Here is an 18,765-nt window from a genome sequence, read left to right as displayed (position 1 = left end):
TATGGTCTGCCCTGGTTTTGGAAGAGAATCGCAAAAGGAAATGCCCATTTGTACCTCACGTTGGCCGAGATTAGGGCTTGAGTGATTGGTCGGAATGCTCTCCGTTTTGCCAACGTTGATGGAGCAATATCTGCGTATAATTGGACTGTAGGGGACACCCCCGGGAGCGGGGTGAGGTCTCTGGCTGCGATCAGGAGCTGGTCTCTCACTTCGCTGTAATGTAGCTTGAGCACCACATCTCTGGGCAGCTCGGGATTCGGGGGTTTGGCCAGCGCCCTATGGATTCGATCGATTCTGAGTGACTCTTGATCGATCTGGGGCAGAATTGCCGAGAAGAGGTTGATCGCCGTTTCTTTCAGAGCTGTTATTGACTCTGGAAGACCTCGTATTCTAATATTTGATCGCCGGGATCTGTTCTCGAGATCTTCGAATTTGGCCTCAAGCAGGTCATATTTGGTCTCTAGCTCCGTTACATAGTTGCGGTCTGCTTCCATGGTGTCAATTATATCTTCTGTTTTCTTTTCCAGCTCATCAGTCCTCTGTCCCAGGTCTCGAATCTGATCGGTAAAATCTTTTACCGCTGCGGAGAGTTCTGCTCTGAAAATTTTTGTCATCCTTTCTGTCATCTTTTCTATCAGCTGGGATTGGTCCGTGGTGTCTTGCCTGGTCACTGTCCCATCTTCCTCTGCGTCAGATTCTGAGGGGGTTCTGGAAGTGGCAGGCGTGGGTGAGTCCGTATGAGGCTGGGATGCGAACATGTTCAGAAGAGTGCCTTTGGATGGGGTTTTTGCTGATTTACCTTTGGTTTTAGTCATTCTTCTCTGCTAGCTAAGTGGTATCGCCAAAGGATGCTGTTGGATCTTGATCTGAATAGCTTATATCATGATGCAGGTGGCCCGATGGAGCAGAGACTAGGGGTTCATTCTCCCGTGGGTCTAGCTCTGCTTAAGCGTTGAGTGGGGTCTTGTGGCTAGGCAGGGGAGTGGTTTCGTAAGCCGGCTGGCAGGGGAGCGTAGGGATTTAGGCGGAAACCGTCTTTTGTGATTTGTGTGCAGTGTCTCTTTAAATTTATAAGTTTTCTTTCTCTTTTTTTTTTTTTGTTTTTTTTTTTTTTTGGGGGGGGGGGGGGGGGGTGAGATTTCCCCTGTGTCAGCCCTGGGTATTTATGGCTGGTGGCCGCTTTTCCTGTAGCGGCTGGTGGGGTCCTTGGCTGTCTCCTGTTGGTTTTCTGTGAGCCCCTGGCTGAGTGCTGTGTATATTTTATTGCTGCCTCCTGTGTGGGGGAGGGGGATCTCCCTCCACCTGTCGGGTGTTAGTGGGGCCCCTGCGCCCGCTGTGGGCTCTGGACTAGTTGGTGGTGGGGTAGTGGGGGAATCCTCTTCAGCCACTGCCGTACACAGTCTTCTTCCCCCTCTTTATCTTCACCCTTACTTCCCCCCTGCCTTACTCTGCCGCCTACCCGCTCCTTCTTTCTTCACTCTGTCCACACTCCAGAGCCTGGGCCCCGCAGTCTTCTCTTCCTCCCCTCCTGCCTTGCCGACCGCTCTGACCTCTCTCTTAGGCGCCGCTGGGTCTCCTCCTGCCACGGAAGGTGAGCGGTTTACTCCCGGACCTTCTCCTCTTCACTTCCGGTCTCGCGGCCCTCCGTACTCCAGCCCGCGGCTTCAGGCCTGCCCTCAGGCCGCAGCTCGTCACCGCACGGATCCGGGCTCAGGTGGGCTCAAAATGTTCCCCTCTCTCTGGGGAAGCGGACCGCTATGCTTTCGGTCGCCCAGTCCCGGTATAGCGCGGCAAGATCCGGGTTTTAGACACCCGCAGTGGAGGAGCGCTGGGGCCCGCGTCTGGTCTCCTCTCGTGCCAAGCCACGCCCCTCATAATCCCAATTTTTATGCCTCTCTGGGTATTCCAGTCCCATCATTCCATGTATTAATTTAGTTGCCTTTCTTTAAACCCCCTCAAGCACTGCAACATCTGAAACAGGTAGTTCACGATGGCAGGTAGGCTTGTTATCTGGCCGGTAATAAACTGTCATGGCGGCCAATAGTTGCTGCTCAACTATTCATAGGTTTACAGTCCGGAAAACTTTTGCATGCACCATGCTGCACCTCTAACTCCCAGTACTCTGCCCATAGGGCTGCTACACCCTACCTTCCCCTTTCTTAAAGGGGTAATATGCGCTCCTGAATCCTATCCCCCACCAATCACCAGCCATTCCCTATTATATGACCCCCCCCCCCCTTCCCCCCCTTTATGGAGAATGCCTAATCAGTTGCTCTCTTACTGCCACTTCTTGTAAAGCCCCCATTTGTGTATATCCTGGTGCTGATCCTTGCCTGACTCTGACCATTCTGACTCTGGACGTTATTATTGCTTGCTGCCGGCCCTGATCTTCAGCCTGGATCTCGTTAATACACTTGTGCTGCCGGCCCTGATGTTCAGCCTGGACCTCGTTAATACACTTGTGCTGCCGGCCCTGATGTTCAGCCTGGACCTCGTTAATACACTTGTGCTGCCGGCCCTGATGGTCATCCTGGACCTCATTAATACACTTGTGCTGCCGGCCCTGATTGTAGCCTGGACCTCGTTAATACACTTGTGCTGCTGGCCCTGATGGTCATCCTGGACCTCGTTAATACACTTGTGCTGCCAGCCCTGATTGTAGCCTGGACCTCGTTAATACACTTGTGCTGCCGGCCCTGATGTTCAGCCTGGACTTCATTAATACACTTGTGCTGCCGGCCCTGATGTTCATCCTGGACCTCGTTAATACACTTGTGCTGCCGGCCCTGATGTTCAGCCTGGACCTCGTTAATACACTTGTGCTGCCGGCCCTGATGATCAGCCTGGACCTCGTTAATACACTTGTGCTGCCGGCCCTGATTGTAGCCTGTATTACTACCTGTTCAGACTGTTGGGCACTGCGACTCGGCCCAGTGCAGCGTCAGCAGCCAGACTACCGGGACTATCTGGATGAGTAACGGCTTGGAGACCCTGCAACAAAGACCGGATCCAGCTTGGAAGTGTCAGAGGTGCCGGACATAAACCTCCAGTGGCCGTAATTATCTCTTACCAAAAATAATTATGCCGAGGTGGGGCATGGGGCTGAATGGCGCCCCCCTACCACCGAACTGCCAAGAACAACTCCTGAATGTCCAGTCAATGCTATTACAAGCAGCCTCTTCTCCTACACTGTCAGTAGTACCGAACACAAGGCGCTCTATGAAGAGGATAACGTCCTCCCCTCCCCCGTCTCCTGCACTAATACATGGGGGAAGAGTCAGGTTATCCTCTGTATAGATCGCACTGCGTCCGGCACTACTGACAGTGTGAGTGAGAAAGAAGTGGCTTGTAAGAATGGTGATGACCGACCAGAGGTTTGGGAGTGTGGACAATTACTAAATGAGGCCACAGAGGGGGCACTTATTTAGAGGGGGTGCTATTACTATGATGGAATACTGAGAGGAGGGAGTAGCGACACAACGGGAAGAGTCTACAGAGAAATCTTCATGGCGATCTGAGCTCATATATAGGAAAGAAAGTCTAAACCAGACATCACCTATAACCACTGGAGGTAACCACACTGTAATCACTATCACTGTGTAGCGCTGGTATCTGACTGGGTCTACTAGAGCTGAGCTGCTATGTCTGCTTAGTTCTACAACTTGCTTACTAGAATATATAAAGTTTTATTTGGTGATGATTCGGAGTTCTGTAATGGGGCCCCATGAATTCTGTAATACCCCTGACTATAGTAGGTCATGAGGGGCCCCTGGACTACCTGTACATTATTATGAAGGTGTCAGCAGCTAGAGCCCCAATATGAGGGGCGTCTGTAGACGGCACCTCACTACAAGGTGAACTGGTGACACAATACAGGAGGCCTTGGCAGCTGGCACTTTAGTACAAGGGGCCTTAGAGTACAGCGCCAGAATATAAGAATGGTGATAGACATTTTGGTGAAAAAGATGGCAGCCTTAGTGGGGCGTCATGTCACCTTTTTGCCTAGGACAGAAGAAAAGTCAGAATGTGTCCGGGTCTTACACCTACATCAGTTACAGTAAAGAGAGCAGGGAGGCGGTTCTGTTACTACCATAAAAGTAGAATAGCGGAATATATCATACTGCACCAGCAGGTGGCGCTATGATAGAGTCCGTCTGTATTCTGTACTGATTGCGGGGAGGAGGGGGGGCGGATTGTAATATCTCTATATAATAAATACACTACTAAACTAATATATAAATCACGCTGCAGCTCCGTATCTAAGCCACAAGAGGCAGAAAAGAGCCTCGTATCATAATCCACATTATCACACAGAGGACGGGCGGCTTATCCGGAGATCAGCGGTGCAGGAACAGGACGATGTTACACAGGAAGAATATTCTAAAGTTCATTGGGGGACATTTATAATGAGATTTTCTGGAATAAATAACTTGAAAATTTCTGCACAAGTGGAAAATTTCAGCAAAAATTTGCGACTTTTTAGCTTTCGTGGAAAACCCCTCTAATAAGTTATACAATATGTTTTATATGTATCAAAAAATAAAAATCATCTCGATAAAACAAAGTCCTCGTACGGCGGAGAATACAAGTTATGGGTCTTGGAAGGTGGAAAGGAAAAGGTCTGTGACTGTACTGAAGCTGAAGACCCGCTGTGTATACAGATGTGCGATGGCCGGAGCTCCACATATCACACATCACGCATACATATATAGCACACACACACATATCACACATACATCACACACACACATATCATACATCACACACATGTATGTAACATGATGATGAGCCTCACCTCTGCTCTCCAGCTCTTCTCTCCCGTTCTCCACATGTTTCTTCAGCCAGTATATACATTCATTCTCCAGATAATTCCTCTCTCTCTCCCCCTCTCGTACTTCCGGACTGTTCCATCTCTGTGTGGTGATCAGCGCCTGGCTCATGGTGGCCGTGTATGTCCAGGTCTGTGTGTCCAGCGCCATGAACTCTCCTCCATCATATCTGTACTGATCATATCCTCTGATGCTGCCGTCATCATCCAGCTCACAGCCGTACATCCACTGGATGGAATGGAAACCTGCAGACAGAACATGTTATACAGAACACGTATGTAATGTACCGGTCATGTGTGCAGTGTGTGTGTGTGACATGTACTATACAGGTGTATGACACATACTGTACATATTATATACACAGGTCCCTCATGTGATGTTATACGTGTCCTTCACATGTACTATATACATTCTATAACACGGCTTATTAACAGTCGGGTGTGAACACTTGTGTGTGAACTACAGTTCCCAGCATGCCTGCCAGCTACCGGTTGTACTTCAGTGGGCTGAACACAGTATGTACCGCTACATCATCCCTAGTCATGTGACTGACGGGGCAGCGTAATGGTGGATGGCTCCGCCCACATACAGCACCTGGACAGGTAACCGTCATGTTCCCTATAACTGATAGATGTAATGGAGAAACGGGGGGAGGAAGGGGTTAATGCCCCCCATATTTGTACTTCTCTGTACATTATTATATAACTGCCTCACCGGCTCCTTGTAGTCTGAGGAGGAGCGTAATACTGTAAGGAGACTTATTACATGCCCCGTGTCCTCACACCTATCACTGCGCATCGTACGCAGGAAATCTGCAGAATCATGGAGGCGATCACTAACTATAAGGGCCCGGAACTCGCTGCGGACGATCTGCGGTCCCCACATACGGATCTGCGCTGCGCCTGGACCTACCGACTGATACAATAATGGTGGATCACATGTAGCGTCAGCGCCCGTCCTCACCGCCATATGGGCATCCGGGAAACGCACGGTTTAGTCCAAAAACTGGCTGATTACGTAGCGTCTCACTGACCCGCAGGCTATAAGGGGTTAAATGTAGTGAAGCCGTGCGAACGTCTCTGTGCGTTTCTTATGTTTGTGGGATTGAAGCGCCGCGTTCTGTCCGCAAATACAGCGGATAATAACTGATACAATTTGTTGTTTACGTTGCAGCCAATGGGTTTAGTTTCCGCTCGTCTCGCGGCGCGTTTATCTGGGATTTCCGTTTTTCTGTATTTAGTTCCAGAACTTTCCTGACATTTTATAAGGATTGCAGTAAATACGGACGCTGCTCATTTATAGCGGATTCTACCGTATATCACACACACATACGATGTAATAATGCGAATGTATCCTATGAAATGCGTTGTTTACACTTTCTGTGCGTTTTTCGCTTGTAAGAAATGTACCTGACAACGCCAGTGTGGGCGGGGCCTAAAAACAGCGCAAAATCCACAACACAAGCAGAGAACGGTGTGGGGGGTTTTCTCACTGCGGAGAGGCTTCCACGGACGTGTTGTGGGTTTTGTTATCCTGACACAAATACACGTTTACATTCTGTTGCGACCTGCATGCAGATACCACAGACCATCCGCTGTGTGTACGGCCACCCAATGGCCGGGTCTTCACACTCCACTATATCAGTGACCATGTGATGTCATCAGACCGCAGGGTGACATCACATGTGATGTCATCGGACCTCCCACCTTCTAGTTAGCGGCGATACGGACACACACACCGCTAGGAACTGTTCTTGTTTAGCCACGACTCTAAAACAGCTGAATTCCTGCCCGAACACAAACCCCAGGAGGTCCTGACAGGGGAGCGTCATCACATAGCGCCATCCTTCTGTAGTGGTGGGGAATACATGTCGTTCTGCTCCATAGAGGTTTCTGTCCTCCCTCGGCTCGCATTAGGACCCCCGCGTTACGGTTACCGCTGGGAATGTCATGTGACTATACCAGGCGGCAGCGGCTCACCGCCATTCACACGCAGGAAACTGGGGGAAACTGCTGTAAACCAGAGTCACAGAGGCGCTTAGAGGTCACACCCCACAGGGGGATGTTATCACACGGGTTTGTCCGACTGCGATATGGATGGAACTTGTACAGTGAGAGGAGCCATTATATACTATCAATGTATTCACAGGAGCGAGATTTTTTTCTGTAATTCTGGATTTTTGTGTATATGAATGTATATACAGTAGGGTGTACACTAGTATATACAGTATATATGTCTCTCACCTCCGGTCTGGTTGAAGCGCTCCATCAGTATCCTCACACCATGTCTGAACCAAGCCTCATATCCTTTAGCTCTCTGTGTATTTCTCTCCCAGTATTCGGGTCCCACCTTCTTCATCCACTCCGCTCGCGGTAACAACCTCCGGCTGACGGAGTTATAATTCACAATCTCCTGATCATCCACATATCCAACTGAAGAGTACTCAGGTATCCCGGACCCCGGAGCAGAGACCCCCGTGTAATAGTAGCGCAGAGAGTGACTGTCTGAGAGATACAGAGTGTTACATATCACACACGGGGCGGAGTCACACCAGCGTGTTCACATGCGCAATATACAGAGGATAGAACCCACTGATTCCAATAGCTTCATTCTCATTACTAGTTTTTGCGCCATGCTGTATTTTTGTGCACATTTGCGCACCAAAAGCCCCACAGAAAGTCTGAGAGGTGCGCAAATTCGCATTCAGTTTCCCGCGTGATATCGGAATGCGCTGCACGATTTTGAGGACGAAAAAACACATCTGGAACTCATTAGGCATTTCAAATAGCCATGTGAATCAGGACACGGCTGTGATCCGTGTGCATGTGAAATCACGCAGCGAGCGCAAAACGTACAGTAATATGTACAAAAACGCACGCGAAAACGTCTTTTACAAAGCAAACACACCGCGCAACACTGATGTGAAGCCGCCATATACTGCAATCACAGAAGAGTTACCATGTATATATGTATAGGTGACAGGTCATGTATGTATGTACAGCGTGTAGGTGACAGGGTCTCGGTCATGTATGTATGTACAGCTTGTAGGGGACAGGGTCTCGGTCATGTATGTATGTACAGCGTGTAGGGGACAGGGTCTTGGTCATGTATGTATGTACAGCGTGTAGGTTACAGGGTCTCGGTCATGTATGTATGTACAGCGTGTAGGTTACAGGGTCTCGGTCATGTATGTATGTACAGTGTGTAGGTGACAGGGTCTCGGTCATGTATGAATGTACCGTGTGTAGATTACAGGGTCTCAGTCATGTATGTATGTACAGCATGTAGGTTACATGGTCTCGGTCATGTATGTACAGCGTGTAGGTAGCAGGGTCTCGGTCACGTATGTATGTACAGTGTGTAGATTACAGGGTCTCAGTCATGTATGTATGTACAGCATGTAGGTTACAGGGTCTCAGTCATGTTTGTATGTACAGCGTGTTGGTTACAGGGTCTCAGTCATGTATGTATGTACATCATGTAGATGACAGGGTCTCGGTCATGTATGTATGTACAGCGTGTAGGTTACAGGGTGTCGGTCATGTATGTATGTACAGCGTGTAGATGACAGGGTCTCGGTCATGTATGTATGTACAGCGTGTAGGTAACAGGGTGTCGGTCAGGTATGTATGTACAGCATGTAGGTTACAGGGTCTCAGTCATGTATGTATGTACAGCATGTAGGTGACAGGGTCTCGGACATGTATGTATGTGCAGCATGTAGGTGGCAGGGTCTCGGAAATGTATGTATGTACAGCGTGTAGGGGACAGGGTCTCGGACATCTATGTATGTACAGCGTGTAGGTTACAGGGTCTCGGTCATGTATGTATGTATGTACAGCGTATAGGTGACAGGGTCTCGGTCATGTATGTATGTACAGCATGTAGGTTACAGGGTCTCAGTCATGTTTGTATGTACAGCGCGTTGGTTACAGGGTCTCAGTCATGTATGTATGTACATCGTGTAGGTGACAGAGTCTCGGTCATGTATGTATGTACAGCGTGTAGGTTACAGGGTGTCGGTCATGTATGTATGTACAGCGTGTAGATGACAGGGTCTCGGTCATGTATGTATGTACAGCGTGTAGGTAACAGGGTGTCGGTCATGTATGTATGTACAGTGTGTAGGTTACAGGGTGTCGGTCATGTATGTATGTACAGCATGTAGGTGGCAGGGTCTGGGACATGTATGTATGTACAGCGTGTAGGGGACAGGGTCTCGGACATGTATGTATGTACAGCGTGTAGGGGACAGGGTCTCGGACATGTATGTATGTACAGCGTGTAGGTGACAGGGTCTCGGTCATGTATGTATGTACAGCGTGTAAGTTACAGGGTCTCGGTCATGTATGTATGTACAGCGTATAGGTGACAGGGTCTCGGTCATGTATGTTTGTACAGCGTGTAGGGGACAGGGTCTCGGTCATGTACGTATGGCGTGTAGGGGACAGGGTCTCGGTCATGTATGTATATACAGCATGTAGGTTACAGGGTCTCAGTCATGTTTGTATGTACAGCGTGTTGGTTACAGGGTCTCAGTCATGTATGTATGTACATCGTGTAGGTGGCAGGGTCTCGGTCATGTATGTATGTGCAGCATGTAGGTGGCAGGGTCTCAGTCATGTATGTATGTACAGCGTGTAGGGGACAGAGTCTCGGACATGTATGTATGTACAGCGTGTAGGTGACAGGGTCTCGGTCATGTATGTATGTACAGCGTATAGGTTACAGGGTGTCGGTCATGTATGTATGTACAGCGTGTAGATGACAGGGTCTCGGTCATGTATGTATGTACAGCGTGTAGATAACAGGGTGTCGGTCATGTATGTATGTACAGTGTGTAGGTTACAGGGTGTCGGTCATGTATGTATGTACAGCGTGTAGGTAACAGGGTGTCGGTCATGTATGTATGTACAGCGTGTAGGTTACAGGGTGTCGGTCATGTATGTATGTGCAGCATGTAGGTTACAGGGTCTCGGACATGTATGTATGTACAGCGTGTAGGGGACAGAGTCTCGGACATGTATGTATGTACAGCGTGTAGGTGACAGGGTCTCGGTCATGTATGTATGTACAGCGTGTAAGTTACAGGGTCTCAGTCATGTATGTATGTGCAGCATGTAGGTGGCAGGGTCTCGGTCATGTATGTATGTGCAGCATGTAGGTGGCAGGGTCTCGGACATGTATGTATGTACAGTGTGTAGGGGACAGAGTCTCGGACATGTATGTATATACAGCGTGTAGGTGACAGGGTCTCGGTCATGTATGTATGTACAGCGTGTAGGTTACAGGGTCTCAGTCATGTATGTATGTGCAGTATGTAGGTGGCAGGGTCTCGGTCATGTATGTATGTGCAGCATGTAGGTGGCAGGGTCTCGGACATGTATGTATGTACAGTGTGTAGGGGACAGGGTGTCGGTCATGTATGTCTGTACAGCGTGTAGGGGACAGGGTCTCGGTCATGTATGTATGTACAGCGTATAGGTGACAGGGTCTCGGTCATGTATGTATGTACAGCGTGTAGGGGACAGGGTCTCGGTCATGTACGTATGGCGTGTAGGGGACAGGGTCTCGGTCATGTATGTATGTACAGCGTGTAGGTTACAGGGTCTCAGTCATGTTTGTATGTACAGCGTGTTGGTTACAGGGTCTCAGTCATGTATGTATGTACATCGTGTAGGTGACAGGGTCTCGGTCATGTATGTATGTGCAGCATGTAGGTGGCAGGGTCTCGGACATGTATGTATGTACAGCGTGTAGGGGACAGAGTCTCGGACATGTATGTATGTACAGCGTGTAGGTGACAGGGTCTCGGTCATGTATGTATGTACAGCGTGTAGGTTACAGGGTGTCGGTCATGTATGTATGTACAGCGTATAGGTTACAGGGTGTCGGTCATGTATGTATGTACAGCGTGTAGATGACAGGGTCTCGGTCATGTATGTATGTACAGCGTGTAGGTAACAGGGTCTCGGTCATGTATGTGCAGCATGTAGGTGGCAGGGTCTCGGACATGTATGTATGTACAGTGTGTAGGGGACAGAGTCTCGGACATGTATGTATGTACAGCGTGTAGGTGACAGGGTCTCGGTCATGTATGTATATACAGCGTGTAGGTGACAGGGTCTCGGTCATGTATGTATGTACAGCGTGTAGGTTACAGGGTCTCAGTCATGTATGTATGCACAGCGTGTAGGGGACAGGGTGTCGGTCATGTATGTATATACAGCGTGTAGGGGACAGGGTCTCGGTCATGTATGTATGTACAGCGTATAGGTGACAGGGTCTCGGTCATGTATGTATGTACAGCGTGTAGGGGACAGGGTCTCGGTCATGTACGTATGGCGTGTAGGGGACAGGGTCTCGGTCATGTATGTATATACAGCATGTAGGTTACAGGGTCTCAGTCATGTTTGTATGTTCAGCGTTTTGGTTACAGGGTCTCAGTCATGTATGTATGTACATCGTGTAGGTGACAGGGCCTCGGTCATGTATGTATGTGCAGCATGTAGGTCGCAGGGTCTCGGACATGTATGTATGTACAGCGTGTAGGGGACAGAGTCCTGGACATGTATGTATGTACAGCGTGTAGGTGACAGGGTCTCGGTCATGTATGTATGTACAGCGTTTAGGTAACAGGGTGTCGGTCATGTATGTATGTACAGCGTATAGGTTACAGGGTGTCGGTCATGTATGTATGTACAGCTTGTAGATGACAGGGTCTCGGTCATGTATGTATATACAGCGTGTAGGCAACAGGGTGTCGGTCATGTATGTATGTACAGCGTGTAGGTTACAGGGTGTCGGTCATGTATGTATGTACAGCGTGTAGGTAACAGGGTGTCGGTCATGTATGTATGTACAGCGTGTAGGTTACAGGGTGTCGGTCATGTACGTATGTACAGCATGTAGGTTACAGGGTCTCGGACATGTATGTATGTACAGCGTGTAGGGGACAGAGTCTCGGACATGTATGTATGTACAGCGTGTAGGTGACAGGGTCTCGGTCATGTATGTATATACAGCGTGTAGGTGACAGGGTCTCGGTCATGTATGTATGTACAGCGTGTAAGTTACAGGGTCTCAGTCATGTATGTATGTGCAGCATGTACGTGGCAGGGTCTCGGTCATGTATGTATGTGCAGCATGTAGGTGGCAGGGTCTCGGACATGTATGTATGTACAGTGTGTAGGGGACAGAGTCTCGGACATGTATGTATGTACAGCGTGTAGGTGATAGGGTCTCGGTCATGTATGTATATACAGCGTGTAGGTGACAGGGTCTCGGTCATGTATGTATGTACAGCGTGTAGGTTACAGGGTCTCAGTCATGTATGTATGTGCAGCATGTAGGTGGCAGGGTCTCGGTCATGTATGTATATGCAGCATGTAGGTGACAGGGTCTCGGACATGTATGTATGTACAGCATGTAGGTTACAGGGTCTCAGTCATGTATGTATGTGCAGCATGTAGGTGGCAGGGTCTCGGTCATGTATGTATGTGCAGCATGTAGGTGGCAGGGTCTCGGACATATATGTATGTACAGCGTGTAGGGGACAGGGTGTCGGTCATGTATGTATGTACAGCGTGTAGGGGACAGGGTCTCGGTCATGTATGTATGTACAGCGTATAGGTAACAGGGTCTCGGTCATGTATGTATGTACAGCGTGTAGGGGACAGGGTCTCGGTCATGTACGTATGGCGTGTAGGGGACAGGGTCTCGGTCATGTATGTATATACAGCATGTAGGTTACAGGGTCTCAGTCATGTTTGTATGTACAGCGTGTTGGTTACAGGGTCTCAGTCATGTATGTATGTACATCGTGTAGGTGACAGGGTCTCGGTCATGTATGTATGTGCAGCATGTAGGTGGCAGGGTCTCGGACATGTATGTATGTACAGCGTGTAGGGGACAGAGTCCTGGACATGTATGTATGTACAGCGTGTAGGTGACAGGGTCTCGGTCATGTATGTATATACAGCGTTTAGGTAACAGGGTGTCGGTCATGTATGTATGTACAGCGTATAGGTTACAGGGTGTCGGTCATGTATGTATGTACAGCGTGTAGATGACAGGGTCTCGGTCATGTATGTATGTACAGCGTGTAGATGACAGGGTCTCGGTCATGTATGTATGTACAGCGTGTAGGTTACAGGGTGTCGGTCATGTATGTATGTACAGCGTGTAGGTAACAGGGTGTCGGTCATGTATGTATGTACAGCGTGTAGGTTACAGGGTGTCGGTCATGTATGTATGTACAGCATGTAGGTTACAGGGTCTCGGACATGTATGTATGTACAGCGTGTAGGGGACAGAGTCTCGGACATGTATGTATGTACAGCGTGTAGGTGACAGGGTCTCGGTCATGTATGTATATACAGCGTGTAGGTGACAGGGTCTCGGTCATGTATGTATGTACAGCGTGTAAGTTACAGGGTCTCAGTCATGTATGTATGTGCAGCATGTAGGTGGCAGGGTCTCGGTCATGTATGTATGTGCAGCATGTAGGTGGCAGGGTCTCGGTCATGTATGTATGTACAGCGTGTAGGTAACAGGGTGTCGGTCATGTATGTATGTACAGCGTGTAGGTTACAGGGTGTCGGTCATGTATGTATGTACAGCGTGTAGGTTACAGGGTCTCAGACATGTATGTATGTACAGCGTGTAGGGGACAGAGTCTCGGACATGTATGTATGTACAGCGTGTAGGTGACAGGGTCTCGGTCATGTATGTATATACAGCGTGTAGGTGACAGGGTCTCGGTCATGTATGCATGTACAGCGTGTAAGTTACAGGGTCTCGGTCATGTATGTATGTGCAGCATGTAGGTGGCAGGGTCTCGGTCATGTATGTATGTGCAGCATGTAGGTGGCAGGGTCTCGGACATGTATGTATGTACAGTGTGTAGGGGACAGAGTCTCGGACATGTATGTATGTACAGCGTGTAGGTGACAGGGTCTCGGTCATGTATGTATATACAGCGTGTAGGTGACAGGGTCTCGGTCATGTATGTATGTACAGCGTGTAGGTTACAGGGTCTCAGTCATGTATGTATGTGCAGCATGTAGGTGGCAGGGTCTCGGTCATGTATGTATGTGCAGCATGTAGGTGGCAGGGTCTCGGACATGTATGTATGTAAAGCATGTAGGGGACAGGGTGTCGGTCATGTATGTATGTACAGCGTGTAGGGGACAGGGTCTTGGTCATGTATGTATCTACAGCGTGTAGGTGACAGGGTCTCGGTCATGTATGTATGTACAGCTAATAGGTGACAGGGTCTTGGTCATGTATGTATCTACAGCGTGTAGGGGACAGGGTCTCGGTCATGTATGTATGTACAGCATGTAGGTGACAGGGTCTCCGTCATGTATGTATGTATGTACAGCATGTAGGTGACAGGGTCTCCGTCATGTATGTACAGCGTGTAGGTGACAGGGTCTCCGTCATTTATGTATGTACAGCGTGTAGGTGACAGGGTCTCCGTCATGTATGTATGTACAGCGTGTAGGTGACAGGGTCTCCGTCATGTATGTATGTACAGCGGTCAGAAACTATATACTATAAATTATAAACTAAGTGAGGAGGCTCAAATGGCCACGCACGCTCCTCTGGGTAATATGCAAATAAGGGAGACGAAATAAATCCTCCACAGTGCCACCTATTGGAAGGCAGCATTCCTTCAAGCCAAAGTCAGACTTTTTATACAAGCCTTGTTACAATGACTGGGAATTAAAAGCAAAGCCAGACTCCATGTACAGACAGCTGTTGCAGGGTTTTTGCCCTGTATGTGATATAATGTGCGCTCCACAGTACCTTATAGCTCCTCAAAGAGGTTCTGAGGCAGCTGGTGTTATTTACTGTTTAGCACACACTGAACCTGCTGCAGAACCTCTTTTGAAAGTTTTATATCAAACTGTAATAGTACACAAGAAGCCTCTGTCTGCTTCATCAAGAAGATGTTCTGCAGCAGCTGGACCCCAGTGTCCGCTCACACAGCGGTCAATACTGCGATTATTACATTCTGTGTCTGAGCGGTACGGACCGCCAGGTGTGGCATTTATATAACAAACTATCAATCAGCCATTATATAATGTACAGTCTGTGAGGATGATGAGGGGAGGACGCAGCACATTTTATGACTCCGCTATCTTCCATGTTCTGTAATATATAATATATTTGGCGCACATCATGTGCTCCATTATTTCCCCTCCCTTTCCTCAGTAAATCTCGTGTTTTCCACATATTTACATGTAGCGCAGTAATACCGCCATACTGTAACACGGTGATTGCATCATCTCTAGTGACAGAAGGACAAACGCCGAGTTCACCGACAATAGCTGCATTTCCTCTATGGTGCACATTCCATCCCGCCATCTTATAGATTACAGCATATTAGTACATATGTAATAAACAGGTAGGTCGGCTTCTAGTTCTAAAATCTTCTTTATTTTCAGGGAACAGACATGACGACAAGTTGTCGCGGTCCTGGACGCGTTTCGGCTGGTCCTGCAGCCTCTCACCAGCTCTGTACACACTGATGAACACGTCTTATATAACACAGATCTAAAGACAAGCAGATGCCGGACCTGATTGGTTGTTGGGTGGATCCACAATCCATTCATTCACTCCAGGTTTGCTGCAGGTTTAGGGCTTATTCCCAGGGACGTACATCAGTTGGGTTTTCACACCCAGCTGATATACGCTGCCCCTCTCTGCAAGGGGAGGAGGCGGGATGGGGTGGGAGCTAAATGCTGAGCTCCCGTGCCCTGCCAGTGTCTGCGGGATTGGGCAGAGGTAAGCTCCACCCTTTCATGCCCCTCCCACTATAAACAGCGGAGGGGGCGGTAGCTCAGCACCTAGCTCCCACCTCATCCCGCCTCCTCCCCTTGCAGAGAGGGGCAGCGTATATCGGCCGGGTGTGAAAACCCAACTGATGTACGTCCATGTGAATGAGCCCTTACACTGGGTAGATTAAACATGTAAATATATCTAGAGAGCGATGCACATTAGTAAATCCCATATTACACATGTTCATAACCTGCCAGGCATTATTATACTGCTGAACACCCTGATGGGCACCATGTGCAACCAGAAAATAATGTGCAGAAACGCTGCAGACATGTGATTTGGTTTCCACATGAGAAACATCTAAAACATAATTACCAGATATGTCGGCAATAAACCAGTAATAGAAAGAGGGGGGGGGGAGAAAACCTGCTGCAATAATATAGAATGCATTGGTGTTATATTATGGGATTATCTCTGCAGGTGACTTGTGCTCCTAGACCAGCCTGACATTATTGTGGTGTCCAACATGACACTATTAGGCATTAGGCTGGGTTCCCAGCGGAAATCTTGCGGCTTTGCTATAGCAAAAAAAACGTGAGATTTCCACGGGAAAGCGCAGCTTCAATACCTGTGGTACTTAGCTGCGGGTTTTGGAGCGGCTTCGCCGCATGCTTTTCCGTTGTGGCCAGCTCTCCCATAAAGAGGAGCGAGACCGCAACGGAAAAGAAAAGAATTCACATGCTGCGTTCCAGGAATCTGTGCCACAGAGCCGGATAATGCCAGCTTTGCCGCGACGGATCGTCCGCCCCGTGTGGACGAGACTTTTGTCAAATCCTGTCCACATGGCTGGCTGATCCCAGGATTAATGGCCGCAGGCGGTTTTGCCACAGCAAAATTCCGCGGCAAATCCGCCCCGTGTGAACCCGGCCTTACAGGGCTGTCCAACAATAAACTAATACATTGAAGTGCTATAAACATGCATTATTGTTTCTTCATGGAAAACACAAAAAACATGATTTGTCGGCATTGTACTAGCAGAAGAATCCCCCTCTATAACGTAGATAGTGATTAGTGTCACCATATGTCTATATATATATATATATCAGGGCTGATTTATAATTTCGGCCCTTTGGGGTTCTGGTGTGAAGCTCCTGAATCCAGAATACCTCCCTCTTTACAATCATCTCCTTCCTCACTTTGCCTCTCTTACTGCCTTTTACTATCTCCATCCCAAAGCTGGAGAAGCCCCTCATGTTGTCCCCCTGATGATGTATAAATGGTCGGCTGCACCAGCACTCCCTCCGGTGCTTCTGGAGATGTTTCTCCCACCTTCCATCATCCTGGTGTGGAGTCTCCTTGATGCGCCTCCTACAGATGACAAGCTGCATTGTGTACAGTGTGTGTTATATATGACATTCATGGGGCCGCAGTTCATGAAACTACATGGATCACATTGTTTCCTCCTGTCAGAGGGGCAGAAATCCTTCCTTTTGGAGGCAGATTGGCATTTGTTGTATTTACTTTTACCACATTTACAATAACCAATCCCGGGTCCATATCGAAAACGAGGAGACCACATAATACATCATGGCCCAGAGTGACTTCTTCATCCTCAGAGTTGGAGGAGTCTGACGGGTGCTTTCATACGTCCAACTTCCAGCAATCCTGCTCAGACAAATGCTATACAAGAAATTCTGGGAACCCGAAGAAAAGGGGTTCAAAAAATGACGCAGAAGAAGGAGGGAGAATACGGCATCCAACCCGAAGGGGAGATGGCACAGATCAATGTTCTCAATAAAGGACTAACGTCTGTACCAGATGCCGCCTCTAAGCCATCTCAAACTATTCCTGACCTGAATAGGTTTGTCAGGACGTTAGGGCTAATGCCCACGGACGGATTTCTATTGAAGCTAATAGCTCAATGTACCCGCTGCGGAATTCCACAGAGTGAAATTACTCAAGGCACTTCCTATCTGCCGTGGGAATACGCGTGGACGGCTTCTATTGTAGTCAATGGAAGCCGCCCGTCATGCTATACTTCCACTGTAGCACAACAGAAGTATAGCGTAAATACGCCCACCACCAGCAGCGTCGTATGACACCGCCGGCACGTAATGCGGGAGCTATGCAGTGGATCCGGAGGTGAGTATGGGGTATTTTGCCTGCGGAGCCCGTCACGGCCGTGGGCATGAGCCCTTAGTTGTCAAGAAATATTTTCAAAATAACAAAAATGAAGGAGATCGGGCCGATATGTTTCTTCTGAACTCCAAGGGACACAAGATAATTTCTGTGCAAAAAGTTTATTGGAGATGACGGCTCTATTGGATTTGCAGCATTGGAAGAGGACAGTAAGGTCTCCTTGGAAGAGTGTGAGAATCTACATCTGACAGTCCCAAGTCCCAGTTAACATCTAGGCCGAGAGCTATTGAGGACCTCCAACATACAAAGAGAACTGAAAAACCCGTATAAGGAAACACAAAGCAGGGAACACAGAAGGAAGAACATATAGAATGTAACAGTGGGGGTACCTAGGGAATTGAACAGTCTGATGGAGAATGACAGCCTGGTAATTAAGCCGTCTGATATTGGCGGTAACATCGTTGTCCTGGACTCTGTGTTATACGCCAAATTGATCCGTATTATTCTGGATGACTCTACAACATACAGAAAAATGAGCGGGGATCCCCCCGGGCTGTTCTCCATCAAACTACTGAATCTATTAGAAGAAGGTTCGAGTCTTGGGATATTATCTGAAAAGGAGACTAAATATTTGGCCCCAGAAAATCCATCTAAAGCCGTTTTTTACAGCCTCCCTAAAGTCCCCAAGAATGTGCTTCCCCCACTCATGCGTCCAATTGTGTTGGGCATTGGTTCCCATAGTAAAAGGTTGAGCGCAGGGATTGATCGAGCTCTGCAGCCTCTTGGGTTGGGAGCCCCGGGGTTCCCCAATGACAGTAGAAGTGTCATCCAACAGCTGGATGATGTCAGATGGCCGAGCCAATATGGATGGGTGACATGATGTTACAAGTCTCTATTCTTGCATACCGCACCACATGCATTAACATTACATCTAAACAGATACAGTCAGTATGGTGAAAACATGAAAGAACTCATCTTGTCCAGGGCTGAATTTCTGCTTAAAACAATT

The 18,765-nt window shown here is 48.4% G+C and overlaps 1 protein-coding gene across 4 annotated transcripts in view; it reads right to left on the bottom strand.

Moving 5' to 3' along the window:
* Nucleotides 1–18,765, bottom strand: part of LOC136620517 (class I histocompatibility antigen, F10 alpha chain-like) — a 106,967-nt gene that overhangs the window by 23,375 nt on the left and 64,827 nt on the right. For all 4 annotated transcript variants that reach the window (XM_066595348.1, XM_066595347.1, XM_066595345.1 and 1 more), the window contains exons 2-3: nt 7,073–7,333; nt 4,796–5,074 (exon numbers count right to left, since the gene is read on the bottom strand). In XM_066595348.1, the coding sequence (XP_066451445.1) occupies nt 4,796–5,074; nt 7,073–7,333 (540 nt within the window). The remainder of the gene's footprint in view (nt 1–4,795; nt 5,075–7,072; nt 7,334–18,765) is intronic.

This window comes from Eleutherodactylus coqui, chromosome 3 (assembly GCF_035609145.1).
Source record: "Eleutherodactylus coqui strain aEleCoq1 chromosome 3, aEleCoq1.hap1, whole genome shotgun sequence".
Lineage (NCBI taxonomy): Eukaryota > Metazoa > Chordata > Amphibia > Anura > Eleutherodactylidae > Eleutherodactylus > Eleutherodactylus coqui.
This window is presented reverse-complemented; position numbering and strand designations above follow the sequence as displayed.